The sequence below is a fragment of the Capra hircus genome, chromosome 19 (genome assembly GCF_001704415.2).
Source record: "Capra hircus breed San Clemente chromosome 19, ASM170441v1, whole genome shotgun sequence".
Classification (NCBI taxonomy): domain Eukaryota; kingdom Metazoa; phylum Chordata; class Mammalia; order Artiodactyla; family Bovidae; genus Capra; species Capra hircus.
Genome location: NC_030826.1, coordinates 36985590 through 37002932, shown reverse-complemented (window position 1 = coordinate 37002932; position 17343 = coordinate 36985590). Strand labels below are relative to the sequence as shown.

The following is a 17343-nucleotide window of genomic DNA, read 5'->3' as shown; positions in this document are numbered from 1 at the left end:
TCTCCACCTCCCAGAGCAGGCCAGCCCCCTTCCTCCTGTCTCCCACCCCAGCCCCCGCCACAGCTTCCTCTCCAGGCCCAGGCAGCAATCACAGCCGCCCCAACCTTGGCTTCCTCTGCTAGGAGGGATTGGGGGGCTGGGCCCCCCCATTTTCTCCCTTCCTCTGGGCAGGGGACAGAGTGGCACAGGCTCAGGGAGTGGGGACTAACTTCCTCTTGTCCCCGTATGAGCATGCCTGCCCCTTGCTAGCAGGTTTGGGTCTCTCACGAAGAGGAAACCAAAAGCAGTGAGAGGGAGGGAAGGCAGAGCAACCAATCAAGGGCAGAGTGAGGTGCAAAACCGGCAGGCTCCCCGGGGAGCCGGGCAGAGGCCAGGGGCCATGGCGGAGCTACAGCAACTGCAGGAGTTTGAGATCCCCACGGGCCGGGAGGCCCTGAGGGGCAACCACAGCGCCCTGCTTCGAGTCGCGGACTACTGTGAGAACAACTACGTGCAGGTAAGTGGAGCGGGTGCAGGCCTGGCACCACAGCCCCCCAGGGGCCCAGAGCCCATCCTGACAGGTGCTGGGCCTGGGCATTGGCTGAGCTATCCTCCCACTCCAGGTCGGCTTCATCCCAGGCCCTTAAATTCTCATGCTGACGCGTGTTCCCAGGGCCTCCTGTACTCCTCTTTCCCAGAGCCTCAGAGATGCCCAGGGAAGGCAGTGCTACCCCATCCTGCTATAGGCTTCACCCCAGGCTCCTCTCCTTCCGAACCTCCCGCTCAGATCCAGAGGCCTAAAGACTTGTCCTCACACACCTGTTGGTGCCATCATTCCGTGTTCATGCTGGCTCTAGGTGAGACTGCAGAAGAACTTCCCAAACATTGTCCTGAACTTGAGATGGACGAGAGAAAACTGTCCCTGATATCTGAGGGAGAGCTGAGAGATGTCCCACTATGTTGGGTTAAAGAGATGGAGTTTGACTCAGAGGCAGGGGGATGGACAATATGACGGCATGCAGCAGACTACCAGCAAAATGCAAGGAGAGTGGCATTTTAGAACAGTTTTCTAAATTGTGGGGTTGTCCCAGGACGGAGAGTAGGTGCTTGGATGAACACAAGAGGACAGCCTTTATAACAGCCTTGTGAGACAGTATCATTATTCCTGTTTCATAGATGAAGAGACAGCAGTTCAGGGAGGCAAGGTGACTTGTCCAAGGTCACATTGCTTGGCAATGGCAGAGCTGGGCATCAGCCTAGCCTTCCTGACTTCTGAAGCTGAACCCTCTCCTCTCTGCCTTTCCCTCTGACATGCTGTATGATTTTAAGACAGTTTATTTGCACTGGGACCTCCCAGCTCCGTAGGAGTGAGTGTTGAAAATAAATAAATAAATAAAAGGAGAAAATGCTTATGAGAAAATGGCAGCTTAAAGAGAGATAATGGTAACAGCAGTTAAAGTGCTTTGCACCTGAACTGGCTTCATTGCTCCCTTCAGTCCTCACCCAAGTCTGTGAGGTGAGGACCACTCCCACTTCACAGTCAGGAGGCTGAGCTTCAGAAAGATTAACTTACTTTCCCAGGGTCTCCAAGCTAATGGTAGAACCCGGATTTGAACAAGCAACTTTGACTCCAGAGCATTCCCCCCCCCAAACTTCTAGCTGAAAATGCTACTCCCGCTGTGGATATTGAGTGACTGTGGGTACTGAAACTGAGCTGGAATGTGGCTTGTGAATTAGTTGCATTTCCCCAGCACTGGAAGGCAAGCTCCTCCTATGGACTAGGATGGAGGCCCTCCTTCCCATTCCTTCAATAACTTGTGCACATCTGAAAGCACTTCTGGGTGTGTTCTCATTTGCACACATGGTGTGCACACAGAATTTGAGGTCAGAAAGACCTGAGTCCAATTTCCAGCTCCTAGACATGGGGCAAGTTTCCCTTGTGATTCTTATACCTTTTATCACAGTGTTCACATGGGTTAAACGTAATAATGTATTAGCACATTTAGCCCAGTGTTTCTCCCTTAAGAAGGGCAGGATAAATGGCAGCTGTTAGTATCATCAGCATCTTTCATCAGATGGATGAAAGACAAATATAGATATTCAAAGTTAATTCTAGTGAGGTGAAGCAGCCCTTGCAAAAACCCTCAGAGCATCAGAAGCCCTGACCCAGGTCAGAATCCTTGGATTTCAGCTTCCTTCATGAAGAACACTAACTACTAGACTACAGAGCCAGTTACCTCCCCTGACTTCTCCGAGGATTTTCTGAGGAGCAAATGCCTAGGAAGGATTTAGATGACTTCTCAAAATTGGTCTTAAATAAGACCTGGTTCCCACAATCTCCCCCTCTTCCTCACACCGCCCCCTCCATCTCAAGCAGGTGTCAGGAAACCCTTAGGGAATGGGGGGGGGCAGGCTGGGGTCAACTGCAGAGTTCTCTGTCAGGGTCCATTGAGTTTGTAGACAGGGTAATTTGCATGATGAATAAATAGTCAGCCATGAAGATGGATCCCAGACCTTTGTTTCTCTAGACCTGACTTTGGGTTAAGACCAAAGCCAGGGGTCGGTAGGTATCCAGGCTCTGACAGAGCTGGGCCCAAGCAGACATGTTTCCTGTTTGGACCGACAGGAAAAATCCAGTGATGAATTCCACATGCCAGTCCAGGGAGGGGTGAGTACAAGAGAGGCCAGCTAATACAGAGTAGTCACTGCTCCGTTCTGGGCCTTCATTTCCTCATCTACTAAAGGACAGTCTTGAACTAGAATTAGACCTGTTATTCTTTCTGGGTTGATTTCTTTGCCTTTTCAAGGCACTCAGTTATGTATGTTGATGAGATGTAAATTGGATGCAAATAAGCAGTTCTTAGCCTCTCTGGAACAGAAAGGCATGGAGAAGCACCTGAGGGTCTGGTTCTGGGCCCACCCTTTGGTTCAAGTTTCACTGGGCTACACTGGATGCTTCCAGGTCTCTTTGAGCACCCTACTTAGATAGATTCTAGGTCTGTTCTCCACTACAGGCCCTGAGGAGCAACTGAAGGCCCTTAACAAGGAGACCTCAGGGTGCAGCCTTACTGATCAGTCTGCTGGCCTCTCCCCAGACTTGCCCTGGATTGGCCCCTACCCTCGTGTCCCAACCTGAGATGAGGAAGCTGCCTGGGGAACCAAATGACTAGAGAAACAAACTCTCTTCAGTCTTCAGACACTCCCTGTCCACCCCACCACCACTGCCTGGAAGTGTGACCCTAGCCAGCACCGGGCACAGTGCCTGGCAGGCAGTAGGAAGATGGCCAGCAAGTGTTTGGGTTTGCATTCAACCCACTGATTAATTCACAAATGCATATTCATCAAGTTTCATCTGTATGTTGGGCACTAACTATTCCAGGATAGGATACAGAATAAAACAGATGAGCTCCCTTTGCTCTTAGGGCTTACATTCTAGTGTGTGTGGATGTGTGTGTGTGTGTGTGTGTGTGTGTGTATGCGGGGATAGATAATAACGTTCATAGATAAAAAATTTCAGATGGTACTAAGTGCTATGAAGAAAACAGTGAATCTAATACAAAGTCAATACAGAAGGGGGCTAGGGGAGATCTTAGGGTGATGAGGGCAAGTGTCTCTGAAGACCTGAGTATAACAAGTGCAAAGGCCCTGAGGTACAAGCAATCTCAGCTTGATCAGGAACTGAGACCCAACAGCCAATGTGGCTGGAGGACCATGAGTGAGAGGGAGAGAGGACGGGGATGAGGGTGAGGAGACAAACAGGAGCCAGCCTTGTGGGACCCTATATAGGCTCTGGTTATACAGGCTACACTTCCCTGGTGGCTCAGACAGTAAAGAATCTGCCTGCAATGCAAGAGACCTGGGTTTGATCCCTGGGTCAGGAAGATTCCCTGGAGAAGGGAATGGCAACCCACTCCAGTATTCTTGCCTGGAAAATTCCACAGACAGAGAAGCCTGGTGGGCTACAGGCCATGGGGTCACAAAGAGTCGGACACAACTGAGCAACTAACACTTTCACTATATAAGCTACAGTTAGAAGTTGCTTTATCCTACCCCTCTGGGCTTCAGTTTCTTATCTATAAAATGGACCAAATTACTGGTTCCCAAACACCACCTTGCAGACCAGAGCTAAGCCAGGAGCTCAGGAGTCACCTAAGGAGCTTTCCAAGGTACAGACTCACTGGCTGCATGCCCAGGGGATTCTGGTTAGAAGGTCTGGGATGAGGGCCTGAGGTTGGTTGTTTGGTTTTCAAGTCCAATAATATCTTTTCCAGCCAGTGTTGACTTCCTCTTTCCTTTCTACTGTTCACCATTTATGATCCTCCTAAACAAAATATCTTCAGGAGGGTGGTAGGGCTAATCCTCAGTGTGACTATCTGAGAAGGGTATCTTTACCTCCCCTTGGACCCAGTTCCCAGGGCTGCAGGTTCACTTTCCTAACACCCCTTGAGTCCTTCTTACTGCGTCGTTCTTACAGAAACCTCCTCAAACATCTGACGGTAATCGCCTTCTCCCAACTCAGCCCCCAACTTCTTCATACCCTATCCCATCCCAGCCCACAGCCAAGGACCCAGTGGAACATGCGAGGGCTGTGTGTATTTCAGGCCACCGACAAGCGAAAAGCACTGGAGGAGACCATGGCTTTCACCACCCAGGCCCTGGCCAGCGTGGCCTACCAGGTGGGCAACCTGGCTGGACACACCCTGCGTATGCTGGATCTTCAGGCGGCTGCCCTGCGGCAGGTGGAAGCCCGCGTGAGCACACTGGGCCAGGTAAGAGCTGGGGAAAGGCTGCTCGCCTCAGCCCCTAACTCTTCAGCCCCACCAGGACATCTGTAGCAAAAGTTCTTTCCTGCCTTCCTCTACATCCAAACACCCACCTCTATCCCAGAAAGTTGGCACTTGCCAAGCTTTTTGAGCTTCCTTGTGTCTCAGGGGTGGGCCTTGCTGCCCCTTCGGACCAGGAACTCCCTGATGGCAGAACTCTTTCTGAATTCCTTCCTACATGATAGAAAGTACGCTCTCCCTATCACAGTGGCTACATAGCACAGAAAAGAGGCAAATGGACCCTGTTTTCATCTAAACACAGGCGGTGACTTTATAAATATCCCAAAGTCAGACTGCTTGCTTGGCAAGGTCATTCTCAGCCCTGGAAGCACTGCCATGACCACACAGCGCCCCACCCCATCTCGCATATACACCCTCCTCCTTCCTTCCTGAATCCTTGGCCGAGGAATTACCCCATAAACCACATGCACGAAGCTACACGTCAGCCTGTGCATCACTCACATGTTCAGTGTGAGTGTGTCTTTTTCTCTCACCCCACCAGATTGAAGTTCCCACCCTCTCAGAGATGTAGGTTTCTCCAAAGAACATTACAAGAGGAAGTTGATTCGCTTGCATTGTCCCCCAAGGCAACCCATTCCAGCATTCTTGCCTGGAGAATCTCAGGGACAGAAGCCTGGTGGGATGCCATCTATGGGGTCGCACAGAGTCGGATGCGACTGACGTGACTTAGCAGCAAGAGGGAGAGCTGGTTCAGCCACGATTCTCCATGTTATCTCCCTCTGCTCCCAAACTGGCCCAGTCTCTTCCCAGCACCCCTTAAGGATGCTGTGTTTTCTCTTTTCCTCTAGTTCCTGCTCAGCTAATAATAGCTCTTGTTCTCTTCCACTGGAAGTGGCTCCAAAGTGGCTCCATCCTCTCCTGGCAACTGTTATCCCAAATGCTATGCGACCTTAGGGACAAAACTCACTCTTTCTCCGCACCTCACTGCCTCCCATGGCCTCTCCCCGTCCCCAAAGTCTTAAGGGAAAGAGCGCTGTCACCTCCAACTCTGTCACACAGATGGTGAACATGCATATGGAGAAAGTGGCCCGAAGGGAGATTGGCACCTTAGCCACTATCCAGCGGCTGCCTCCTGGCCAGAAAATCATCGCCCCTGAGAACCTGCCTCACCTCACGCCCTACTACCGGAGACCCCTCAACTTCAGTTGCCTGGATGACATTGGCCATGGGATCAAGGTAGAGAGAGGGGCCCTCCTCTTTCTCCACAGCACAGCCTCTGTTTTTTTAAGGCCACACCTCATGGGGATTTTGTTCCTCCAGTCCATGCCCCATGCAGGGAAGTCCCCCACCCTCTTCTGCCTCATGACTCCCTTCTCTCTAGAGCCTCAGTTCTCTTCCAGGACCGAGTTCTCGTCCCACCCTGCAGCCCCTTTCCTTCCTCATTCCCTGAAGCCATCGCCCTAAGAGGCTCTGCTGCTCCCCATGGGGCCCCCTTATAGGAGAGGGGGCCCATCTTCTTCCTTTAAAATTCATCACAACCTTTCTTTTAATAACTGACCTTTCCCCTTATCACATGACCTGCTGACAATGCCACCTGGGCTCACACATACACACTTGTGGGTACAGGATGGGGGTGTGTGTGTGAAGGGGAAGAGCGGACAGGGAAATGTCAGGGTGCATGAGAATGGTTCCCCAGCCACAGCAACTTCCTCTGTCTGGAGGTTTGAGGTCACTGTGCTGAACAGTCACCCAGAGTTGCTGTGGGGTGGGGAGGGCGGGGGATGCAGGCACTCAAATGAGGACATGCTGAAGACTGGCATTTTCTTCACAGCCCACCTTCTTCTGCGAGGTGGGAGAGGACACACCCTTAATCCCATTTTATCCATTCCTTGTCCCCACACTTCAACATTCCAGATTAGACTGGCTGCTCTCCTGTAGCTAAACGGCCCCTTGATTTCCTTAACACATCTCCCTCCAAAACAGAAAGCACACTCCCTCCTTCAGTCGCCAGACCCTCTTACCAGTAAGCTCTTCCTTTTATCCAACCTAAATTCTTTATGCCTGAGTTCAGGTCCCTTTTGTCTTGTCCCTAGGGGAGGATAGCAGAGGACATCATTCCTCATGTACCTATTCTTAGGGAAACTCCATCACCAACTGAAGTGCTCTCTTGCACATGAGTTCACAGCTTGTCACTTGTACACTGTAGTTTCTGCTCCTCTCTGCCCTGAACTCCCCACGGCCAGTTCCTCAGGCCCACGAAATTGACAGGTGGGAGGTTTCTACCTCAACCTCTACCCCCTCAGCCGTGGGCTGGAGCTGGGGTTTCTCAGAGTTAAGGCCCACAAAGCCGAGCGCTCAGCATCTTTGGGTGAGAGTGGGGCTCAGCTGCTGAGGCCCTGCAAGAGGAAGTGGCCTTCAGATCCTGTCTGCCTGAGCCTATGGCAGATTTAAGGCCCGGTCTGCCAAGAGCAAGACTGAGAGGGGTGGGGTGGGAGAGCCGGCTGGGCAGTGGAAGTCGGCACTTGCTCTCCCTCCTCCCCACTCTCCCAGTTCGCGTCTGCCCCTCCCCCATTTCCTCTCTGGGATGCAGGGGCGCCGTTGCAGGCCCCTGTGGGTGTCAGCGCCCGCCCCCTGCTCCCCCCGCAGGATCTGAGCACGCAGCTGTCGCGGACCGGGACCTTGTCTCGTAAGAGCATCAAGGCACCTGCTACTCCCGCCTCCGCCACCCTAGGGTGAGGTCTCCCCACAGTCGTAACCTGCCCCGCCTCCTCTCCCTCCCCTCAACCAGAAACTACTCCCCACCACCCGCCCCTTCAAGCCGGGCGCCAAACTTCCTCCTGCGACAGCCCGCCTGCCCGAACCCCTGCTCGCCTGATGCCTTCTCCCTCGACGTCACTTCACCCCTCCTATCTCCCCACCCCAGGAGAGCGCCCCGGATCCCCGAACCCGTGCAGCCCCCCGTGGTGCCCGACGGCAGACTCTCCGCCGCCTCCTCTGCCTCCTCACTGGCCTCGGCCTGGTGAGCCCCACAGGCTTTAGGTTGGGGCGGTCATGAAGGTGGATTAAGACTGCGGGCCACAAGGGCGGAGCTTGTGATTGAAGGGGCGGGGTCAGCTTGGGTACTGAGTAGGAAGTTGTCCCCCAGCCTAGCAAAGCCCCTCTCTCTCTGGTCTTCAGCAGCGCCGAAGGTGTTGGTGGGGTCTCCATGGCCAAGGGGCAGCCCGCCCCCCCACCTCCACCCCCTGTTGCCCCTGACTTCTTCCTGCTACCCCCTTCGTTGGAGAAACTGTCTTTGCCCCCACCGGGTAAGGAGCCCCGCCTTCTCCTATCTCAACGTTTGGGGTTGTTTTCTCACCTCTCGAGACTTCCCACCCCACCTCACCCTAGTTGGATCCAGCTGGGCCTATGTCAGTGAATACTTTGTCCAAGGTAGGACAGGAAGAAAGCAGAGGAAGCAAGCTAACATAATTGAGCCCCTGCTTTTTACCAAGTCAAAGCTTCTCATCCATTTTCTTGCGTAAATTTGACCGCTTAGGATCTTCACACTCCCATTCAACAGATGAAGAAACTGAGCCTGTGAAGTTAAATTAAGTGACTTGCTCAAGGCTTGCCCAGCCAAGTGGCAGAGTCTGATCACCCTACACTGTTCAACACTGCTGTGTTTACTGAACACCTACCACCCGCTAGAGGCACTGTGGGAGGAGCAGGATGAACAAGGGCTGCAGGCAGAGTGCATTGAATGGGTAGATCCCGGGGCCCTGCTCTCCAACAGTGAAGTTTCTTGGAGTGGATGGGGTTGCCTGTGTCACGCTTGCAGCCTTTCTGCTTCTCTCCCAGCCCCAGAGCTGCCCATGCCCCTCGACCTGCCCCCTCCTCCACCCCTGGATGTAGATGATCTGGAGCTGCCACCTCCACCCCCACCAGGCTTTGGGTCCGAAGAGCCCAGCTGGGTCCCTGATGCATACTTGGAGAAAGGTACTTGAGTCCTGGGACTGAAGGGCAACAGATCGTGGGGTCAGGTTTCCCCCCACTCTTCTAGCCCAGAGCCATTCTCCCTTCCATTTGCAAAGGTGTGACCCTGTTATTCCTCACACACACCCACACAGAAAAGCAGCTGGCCTGATACTGAGTATTAGCTCAGCTGGGGAGAAGCCCAGGGCTTGGTAGAAGGCATCTCCTGCCCCAGTCCCCATGGTGCTCTCTAGAGTTCAGGGTGTAGGCCCCAGCATCCCAGGGTGCAGCAGGAGGCACATCCCACAGCACCCTCTCCTCTCTCCCTCCAGTGGTGACACTGTACCCATACACCCGCCAGAAGGACAACGAGCTCTCCTTCTCTGAGGGCACAGTTATCTGCATCACCCGCCGCTACTCTGATGGATGGTGTGAGGGTGTCTGCTCCGAGGGGTCTGGATTCTTCCCTGGGAACTATGTGGAGCCCATCAGCTGACAGCCTGGTCTCTGCGATGCTGATTCAAAGCACTGCCTTGAGTGAGCCTGAGTCCCACACCAAAGCCAGCTTCACTCAAGACTGGACCAGGCTTGCACACCTCTGGGCTGTTAACTGTTGTCTATCCCTTCCCCCCACTGCAGTGGGAGGGGGTCCTGGGAGAGGTACCCAGAAGCCTGCTAGAGACAGGAAAGAACTGGAAGCCAAGGTGTTTGGTGATCTTATCCACAGGAGACCCTTGGACCATGCAAGACAGGGTCTCCAGCTGCAAGTGCCAACTTGGAATAAAACTGGTGACCTCTTGATGATTGCCCTGCAGGGTGGGGTGCGGGGTGTGCCAAAAGATTGAAAGGTAACCCGGTTTTTAGGCTCCCGGGGACTGAGTCCCTTTGCCTGCCCTAAGCAGGAATATCTCCCGTCTCCTCCCTGCTTGAGCCCTCTCCATGAGACCCTTGTGCCACTCTGTGAAGACAGGCTGCACCCTGCTCTTTTGCCTGTTCCTTGCTTTATGAATTCAGTCTTGGTTCCCCAAACTGGACACTCCTCCAAGAGTGGAGCCCAGCTCCCTCACTTAAGTGGGGCTTTCTGAGAGATCATCTCACCCTCATCCCTCAGACTGCGGCGCGAGAGATCTCAGTCACCTCTGCCCCTTTTCCTCCTTTATAGCTCTGAAACACCAAAAGGGGCGGGGGTCGGGTTTCAGTGGCTGTGCTTTAAAACATCATGGCTTTCTGTTCCATATGGGAGGGGAGGGGTTCAGAGGGTCCAGCTGGCGGGGCGACTTTGGTTAAGTCCCTGGTTTCTTGCTGCATAGAAGAGGCTGGGGTGCGAGGAGGAGACGTCGTCGCGTTCTCTGAGGTCCCTGGCTGGCCGGACCCGAGCCCTGGACAGTGTACTACCTCATTCCACCACCAGGAGGCGACTGTTCCCTCTGGCATTTCTTCCTGTGGGAACTCCGACAGCGTGCGTTGGGGGAGGCAGGAGTGTAGTGTAGGGTCACAGAAGGTAAAGCAAGACCTAGGCCTGAGACTGGCGTCCGTGGAGAGCACCATCTCTCCGCGGGGAGTGCGAGGCTGAAGGGACGGGGAGAGGAATTTCAGGACCTGGGTCCCCCTGACAGAAGTCTAGGGGAAGGAAGTCATGCGGCCCAAGGCAACAGTTAATGAAACACAGTGGGAGATGTTCCTTCTCTACCCTGCAAGGCAACCCTTTCCTCCCAGTTGGGAGGGGACAAGGTTTTTGGAAAACACTGCTGCCTGCTTGGGTCTGCGCACCACCCTAGCGGGGCCAAACCAGAATTCGCTGGCAGTGGAATTGGGGGAGACAGCCAAGCTGGGTTAACTGCATAGATGGGGACAGCTCCGAACTCTCTCCTCCAGCCCCCAAACGGACGAGCTCCGGATTCCGGAAATTCCCGGAGGGACCCACCAAAACGAAAGGGGAAGGGGATAATAAAACTAGGTTTGTCTTTCCCTGTCCCCAGCCCCCTTCCCGCCGGGCGCCCCCTGCAGGCCGCGTCCTCAGCACGTCTTCAGCACCTGCTGCAGATGGAGGCGCACTTCGGTGGCATTTTCCCAGGGTACCACGCTGGCGCGGAAGGAGCTGGGGTCAGCCTTCTGTGCCTCCTGGATAAGGCGGTGCATGGGGTAGCCGCGGCGAGGGAAGGCCACATCGCCACCGGCCAGCAGCCCCATGGGACAGAAGTCGTTGGCTCCGTCGCCCACGTAGAAAAGGCGCTCGAAGTGCACGCCGTCGTGGGCCCGCTCGCGCAGGTAGTCGCTGAGCACCTTGTGCTTGCACATGTTGGCGGGGCAGCGCGCGCAGCTGTGTGAGTGGAAGGGCCGCAGCGCCAGCAGCCCCCGAGCGTCGGGCCCGGAAGGGTTGCTGAAGATGCGGCGGAACAGGCCTTGGTGGCCGGCGGCGCGCAGCGCGCTCTCCACGCCAAAGGTGTTGGCGTCTGAGATGAGAATAACCTCAAAGCAGGAACCCTGCTTGGCCACAAACTGCAGCAGTTCGCCCATGCCGGGAGATAGCGGGATGGACTCGTAGACGGCGCGCAGGTCTCGCGGCCGCACGCCCTGGTCGCCCAGGTACTGGAAGACGCGCTGCATGTACTCGTTGTAGAAGCCCTCGCGGTAGGTGGCACGCAGGCTCTCCGGGAGCCGCTGGCCCGGCGCCACGCGCACGATCGAGTCGTCGCTGTTTTCGTCCACGATAGTCTCATCAAAGTCGAAGGTCAGGAGGAAGCGCGGCGAGCCCTGCGCAGCCATCCCGCCGTCCTGGGAGCAGGGGAGAGAGGAGCAGGAGGAGGAGGGAGCAAGCGAGAGGGGGCGCGGCAGGAGCCGGCCCGGGAGAGGCAGGTTAGCGGGCCACGGCCAGAGATGCTGGCACATCGAAGACCTGAGGAGGACCCAAGGCTGGTTAGGCTGGTTAAGCTGGTTAAGCAACGCCGGCGTCCCCACCCCTGCCTTCCCTGTCCACCCTCTTGCACTTCTGTGTTAACTGCTCTGGGGTTTATCCTCAGGGGACCATCCTCCTGAACCCTGAAGGGCTTCTTTGGCACCTTCCTTCTACTCTCATCTGGAGCCATGGGGGCTTAACCAAGGTTCAGGAGAGTGGAAGAGCAGCTTCCAAGGAGTCACTCCGTTGGGAAGGTTTCTGGACTAGACCATTCTAGAGACTTCCAGTGACCCCTTGTTGGTGGTGGACACAGGGAAGGTGGGAGGGACTCTCCACTCCTCTTCCCTATTCATTCATTCATTCAACTGGAGTAGATCTGTCATTCCACTTTTCAGCCATGTAGAGCCGATGGCTTGTAGGACTGTGATGGACGGTAGAAACCAGGGAAGACTTGTTGGCACTACCCAAGGCATGTGGGCAATCAGTGCCAGACCTGGAGAGTGACGTGCCTGGGCTTCCGCATTGACCAGAGAACTGGATTTTAGCTCTTGGAGGAACCAGTTAGGTGGATTGACCACCCAAAATCCAGGCAGGGTCTGTGAGCTGCTTCCAGCCAGGTGGCCCTGGGCAGGGGTCCAAGGATGGGACACAACTTCTCTGGGGAGTTTCAGGGCCCTGTCTGACAGCTCATCACTAATCACTTGCCAGTTCCCTGGGAGGAACTTGTCAGCGGATGGGGTTTCTGCCAGAGTCCGAAGCAAGCAGGCAGCAGGAGAAGCAGTGGGACTTGGGGAAGTAGGAGCCTCCCGCACCAGGCCACGACACACCTGGGAGATGGGTAAGGAAGAGGAAAGAGAGCGGCAGTGGCTGAGAAGGCAGAAGGAGAGGGAGTAGGGGCATGGCTGGGGTGGAGGGGATGAGGAAGGGCTGGGGAAGACGAGGGACAGGAGGACGTCATGCTAGGGGAGCACAGGGCAGAAGGGACAGGAAGAGTGGGGGTGGGGAGCTCCAGGAAGTCAAGACCTTGGGATGGTCATGTTAATGGGGGATAAGGGAGAGGATGCGGGGCAACATGGCAAGGGTGAGGGCACGAAGGCAAGCATGTGGAGAGCAGAAACCCTCTGCAGCTTGCCCCCCCCCCCCACCAGAGGGACAGCAAGCAGACTGCACAGCTTCCGAGTATCACTGTGTTGTCTTCTCCCTCTCAGCATTCCACCCCAATTAGTTGAGACAAAACCACTCCTCTTTCTAGTTTCTTCCTAACTCCCTTTCCAATATTCCTGTGATGTTTACAGCCTGGCACATCCTGTAAAATGAAAGTCCAAGGCTCCTAACTTCTGAGTTGGGATTTGAACCTGGCTATCTGCCTCCCTAACAGAACTGTCCCTTCAATTTCATGCAGTCACTCTCTGGTCTCACCAACATCTATCTGAGTTTCAGTGGCCCAGGATTCCTGGAGTTGAGGATAGAGAGCATCAGGGACCCATGCTTGAGATGGAAGCTTTCAGGCATTAGTGGAGGCTCAATAGAGGTGAGAGCAGGCTTAAAAGAGGCTGGATAGGGCTCCTCCCACCCTATGATGGGAACATGGAGCTGAGGCCTCATCCTAAGAGACCCCTGGAGGGACCCACTTACCCTAGACAGGCATCGGAGGCCAGCAACTGGAAAACACCCGCTCATTGTCAGTACATCACCCTGAGCACCACCTGTAGGGATTGTTGGCCTCCAGCCGTCGGTCCAGAGCTCCTGACAACCATACAAGGTCCGTGTGAGGGTGCCCGGTCAGGTGGTGTTGTTTCTACCACCAACATCCACCTGATCCTATCCCCTCTCCTGAGCCTCAGGAACCACTCAGTAAAAATAGCCCATCAAATAAGCTAAGGACCACAAGGCCCTTGCTAGGCATCCTCTTAACAATCCCTCATGATGCTGGAAAGGTTACAGATATTATTGAAGACCTAGAAAGGGTAACCAACTTGTACAAACATCACCCACTATATATGGCAGAGACAGATCTCAAAACCAGATCTCAGAGTCTGAGACCAGTGTTTTTTTTCTCTATATGTTCATTGCCCCTTTCTTGCGTATGGTTCATCATGGTTTACAAATCAGCTTCACTTATATTCTGTCCTTGCTCATCACAATTCCATGGATTCAGCAGATGAAAAGGACTCAGAGATTAAATAACTTGCCCAAGGCTACGATGTTTCCTTGGGGCAAAGCCTGGTTTGTGAACTCCTGGCCACAGCCTTGCCTGCCCTCTGTCCTCAAAAAAGGAAGAGGCAGATGCCCAGGGATGGGCATCCACTGCAGCTGGAGGGCTAGGACCCCTGGGTACCACAGGTGATCTAGGACTGTCTCACTCCCTGGTGCTTCCAGAGACTGGCAGTCCGCTAGGAGTCAGGTTGAAATTTCTGCCAGATTTTGCTATGTGACTTTGGGGACAGGATTCGGCTTCATGGGGGCTTCCCCAATGCTGCTTCAAACCTACAAGTCCCTGTTGCTGCCCTCCACCCTGGGTTTAAATGAGAGACTAGATGCAGCTGGGACACAGCTGGACGGCGACTGTGAGCCAGGAGACTAGACAGGGGAAGGAGCAAAGGTCTGGCTGGCTGCTGCCCTCTGGTGGTGAAAGTGGGTGACACTGGGTACCCCTCTGACTTTGTCAAGGTGACTCTCCCCAGACCATCCCAGGACAGCAAGGAGAAGCAACAGCTTCTCAAGAAAGAGACGGGAACTTCGCAGGAGCAGGGCACCAGTTAGAGGAAGGGCTTCCTCCATCTTGAGATACCCCATCTGTCCCCACTCCCTGGCTACACATGCAATGTGGATTTCAGACTTTTCCCTAAGAATTTGTAGTCTAGGAATCTAGTTGTGGACAAAGCTGAATGGGACAGTGGGCAAAAAGAGGGAAGGGATTGGGAGAGGAGACACAGGTCAAAAATATGGGAGAGAAGGGGAGGGAGGCATGTGAGGTAAAAGAAGGGCATGTTTGGGGGGTTAGAGGTGGAAGGGCTGTCCCAGGTCCCATCTAGATGGACTTTCAGCCTTCCAGAATCCTGGCTGATATTGTATGTCCCCCAGGGGACAGGTGAGTCCAAAGAGGAAAGGTCAAAGGATGCCACACCCCTTGTAAAAGCAAACATGGACAGACACATGCCAGAATGATATGAAGATAAAAGGATCTCCAGGAATCACCCAGAGACCAGCTTTCATTTCTTTGCCCTTGATTCTTTTTTTTTTTTTAATTTGGTGGAATAGTCTACTTGTTTTTAATCATGTTTAAAACTTCTCAGCAAAAGTTAGGTTCTTTTCATCTAATACTAGTATTCAGGGAAACCAGATTGTTGGTGAGTTGCCCTTGTTTTAGTCCCTAGAGGTCTTCCCGTCGAAATTGAGAAGGCCATGCTGCAACACCCACCCCTAGCCCACAATAGTCAGAGGCACCCCAGGCCCCGCTGAAATCTGGCTCTTGGGACATTCAGAGAGGTCACTCACCTCTGGAAGCTTTCTCCTGAGTGATTGAATCCTCTTGTGGTCACCGAATAGGAAAAGGGGGACAGGACCTCTGAGCTTTTCCAGCAGGCTAGAGCAAACGACAGAAGGGTTTCATTGGGCTGGCAGGGAGTCCATATTCTAGTTCTACCTAAAACCAGTGTTTCCCCCACCCCCACACTGGCCCCTCGCACCCCTGCACCTTTTTACACAAGTGCTGTCACATTATATCCATGGGAATAGGATGGGAGGACACCTTTGGGATGGGGAAACAGAGTTTGAAAATTCCCATTAATGGATGGTTGGAGGCCACAGGGCAGTGTTCCACAAGAAACTGCAGGATAAGGATGTGGCAAGGGCAAGGATCCCAGAAATACTACAGTAACAAGTCCTCTGCTTAAGACTAGGTCTCCTAGCATCAATCACTAGAAATCACTTTCCACCACTAAGGTGGAATTCTCCCCCTCCCCCAGACAGCACTCCCAACTTCACCATGGTTTCTTCCTTGGTCTCTTCCTTCACCACTAGCAGTGAATAAGAAAAACAAAAGCCCAGAGAGGTCAAGCTAACATCCTGGGTCACACAGCATCAGAATCAGGATTAGAACTAGAACTCAAGGGTCTCTGCTGCCTCTTGGGAAAACTGCAGCCAGAACTTCCTCTATTGCCTTGGAGATTCCCCTGGGTTGTGAGCTTGTTGTCCTGACAGCTGGGTTGACGTCCTGGAGCTCTGGTGCCAGTGAGAAAGATAGGACCAGGAGTTGAAGTCCTGGAGCTCTGGTGCCAGTGAGAAAGATAGGAGCAGGAGTCACCTCTGTGTTTCCCTGCCTGGGTAGACAAGCTAGGAGGGGATCTTCAGTGGGCAAGGAGGTGGCAGCTGCCGGTGGAGTCTGGGGAGAGATATTTTTAGAGGTGGCTGGAAAGCAGGCACTCTGGCACACCCCCAGCTGGCCGGTGCTTCGCTCCAGTGCGGGGCGGCGGGGGGTGGTGGAGGGGGGACAGTTCGGGAGCCCAGGGGACTCGTGGGTGGCAGGGAGCAAGGAAGCACGGATTCCTTCGCCTTGTCTGTGTCGGGAATGGAGCGATAGCCAGACACCTAGTCCCTTGGGTAGGAGAGGAACTCATGCCTCTGCTCCAGCGACTCCCCTACGGACACGCGCGTGAAGGAGCGCTCTCAGACCCAGCGCAGCCCCCACCCCACGCTGAGACCCCAGCCTTCCCCTACCTCGGCGAGTCCAGGACTCACGTGGGGAGCGGCGGCGGCAGAGGTCTGTCCCGGCTGAGTTTGGAGTGTGAAGAGTAGGGGGACACGGGCTAGCTGAGGTATTTGGGCTCAGGATGGAGCAAGGGGTGCTTACAGGAATTGGAGGGGATGCGGTGTCTTATCCACCCCCGGATTTCTGGGCTTCGGCTCTCACGAGTCCCTCCAGTCCGGAGGGGCCGTGGATGATATGCGTCTGGGCCGTCCCCTCCACTTGCCCCCCATCCCCCCGGGCCGCCACCGCGTCCCCTTTAAATACCGGGGAGCCGGAGCCGGAGCCGCGGCTGGCGCTGCGGCTGCCGCAGCACCGGAGCCCACCGCAGTCTCCGCACGTCACAAGCGGTTGTCCAATCACAGCGGCGTCGGAGCACATCAAAGGGGCGGGCCGCCGGTAGGCCACGCCTCCCGGCTGCTCCACAGGCTCCCGGAGCGCGAGCGAAGGTGGGATTGGGCGCCGCCGGGAAGGGTAGGAGGGTGAAGATGTAGTGCATCCCTTCAGAGGAGCGTGGGTGGGGGGCACCCTCATTAGAGCGGCTCCTGGGCTCTAGGTAAGTCCCGCCCACACACCTGGAGGTGCCAGGGCAATGGACTTTCTCCACCCCCGCCTCTAGAGCTCAGATCCCCCGGACTTGCAAAAATGCACTCCCACCTCCAGCCCTCATTCTGTTCTGCGCTCCTAAGCCCGAGGGCAGGCTTCGGCTGACCCCGCCCAGGGAAAAGCAGTTCCTCTCCCCTGTGCGCAAAGCTGGGCTGGCTGGGTGCCCTCTGCCCTCCAGGCGCAGTCGCTTCGCCCCGCTACTTGGGACCCTTGCCCCGGTTACAGGTTACAGAGGCCTGCGGACTTTCCCGCTCTCCTATCCTGTATGCACTGAGTTGGGGACCAGACTCTGCCCCTTTGCAAGTAGCGTTGTAAATAAAAACCCCGACTTTCTCCTCGCTTCTTGAGTCCTTTCCCGGCCACACCCGCTCCACCCTTAT

At 54.8% G+C, this 17343-nt stretch overlaps 2 protein-coding genes across 7 annotated transcripts; one reads left to right on the top strand and one right to left on the bottom strand.

Annotated features, from left to right (window-relative positions):
• On the top strand, positions 64–9695 carry ABI3 (ABI family member 3). The gene is made up of 8 exons (XM_018064920.1): positions 64–496; positions 4581–4748; positions 5823–5999; positions 7410–7495; positions 7687–7782; positions 7941–8068; positions 8601–8738; positions 9047–9695. Exons 1-8 carry the CDS (start codon positions 380–382, stop codon positions 9208–9210), a joined length of 1074 nt encoding a protein of 357 aa, XP_017920409.1. The 5' UTR covers positions 64–379; the 3' UTR covers positions 9211–9695.
• Positions 9858–16673, bottom strand: PHOSPHO1 (phosphoethanolamine/phosphocholine phosphatase). 6 transcript variants are annotated; one of them, XM_018064921.1, is made up of 4 exons: positions 16330–16673; positions 15109–15196; positions 13246–13356; positions 9858–11610 (listed from the first exon to the last, which is right to left on the bottom strand). In XM_018064921.1, exon 4 carries the CDS (start codon positions 11601–11603, stop codon positions 10731–10733), a length of 873 nt encoding a protein of 290 aa, XP_017920410.1. In that variant the 5' UTR covers positions 11604–11610; positions 13246–13356; positions 15109–15196; positions 16330–16673; the 3' UTR covers positions 9858–10730. The 6 variants fall into 6 exon arrangements, with proteins under 6 accessions (XP_017920410.1, XP_017920414.1, XP_017920411.1 ...); XM_018064925.1 differs by having other exon boundaries at positions 9858–11489; XM_018064922.1 differs by lacking the exon at positions 13246–13356.

Excerpts from the sequence above, each read along its gene's own strand:
- ABI3 (XM_018064920.1), top strand. The coding sequence starts at position 380 with ATGGCGGAGCTACAGCAACTGCAGGAGTTTGAGATCCCCACGGGCCGG. Across the intron at positions 6,000-7,409 it reads ACATTGGCCATGGGATCAAG|GATCTGAGCACGCAGCTGTC; the intron begins GTAGAGAGAGGG and ends CTCCCCCCGCAG. Across the intron at positions 7,496-7,686 it reads CCCGCCTCCGCCACCCTAGG|GAGAGCGCCCCGGATCCCCG; the intron begins GTGAGGTCTCCC and ends TCCCCACCCCAG.
- PHOSPHO1 (XM_018064921.1), bottom strand. The coding sequence starts at position 11,603 with ATGTGCCAGCATCTCTGGCCGTGGCCCGCTAACCTGCCTCTCCCGGGC.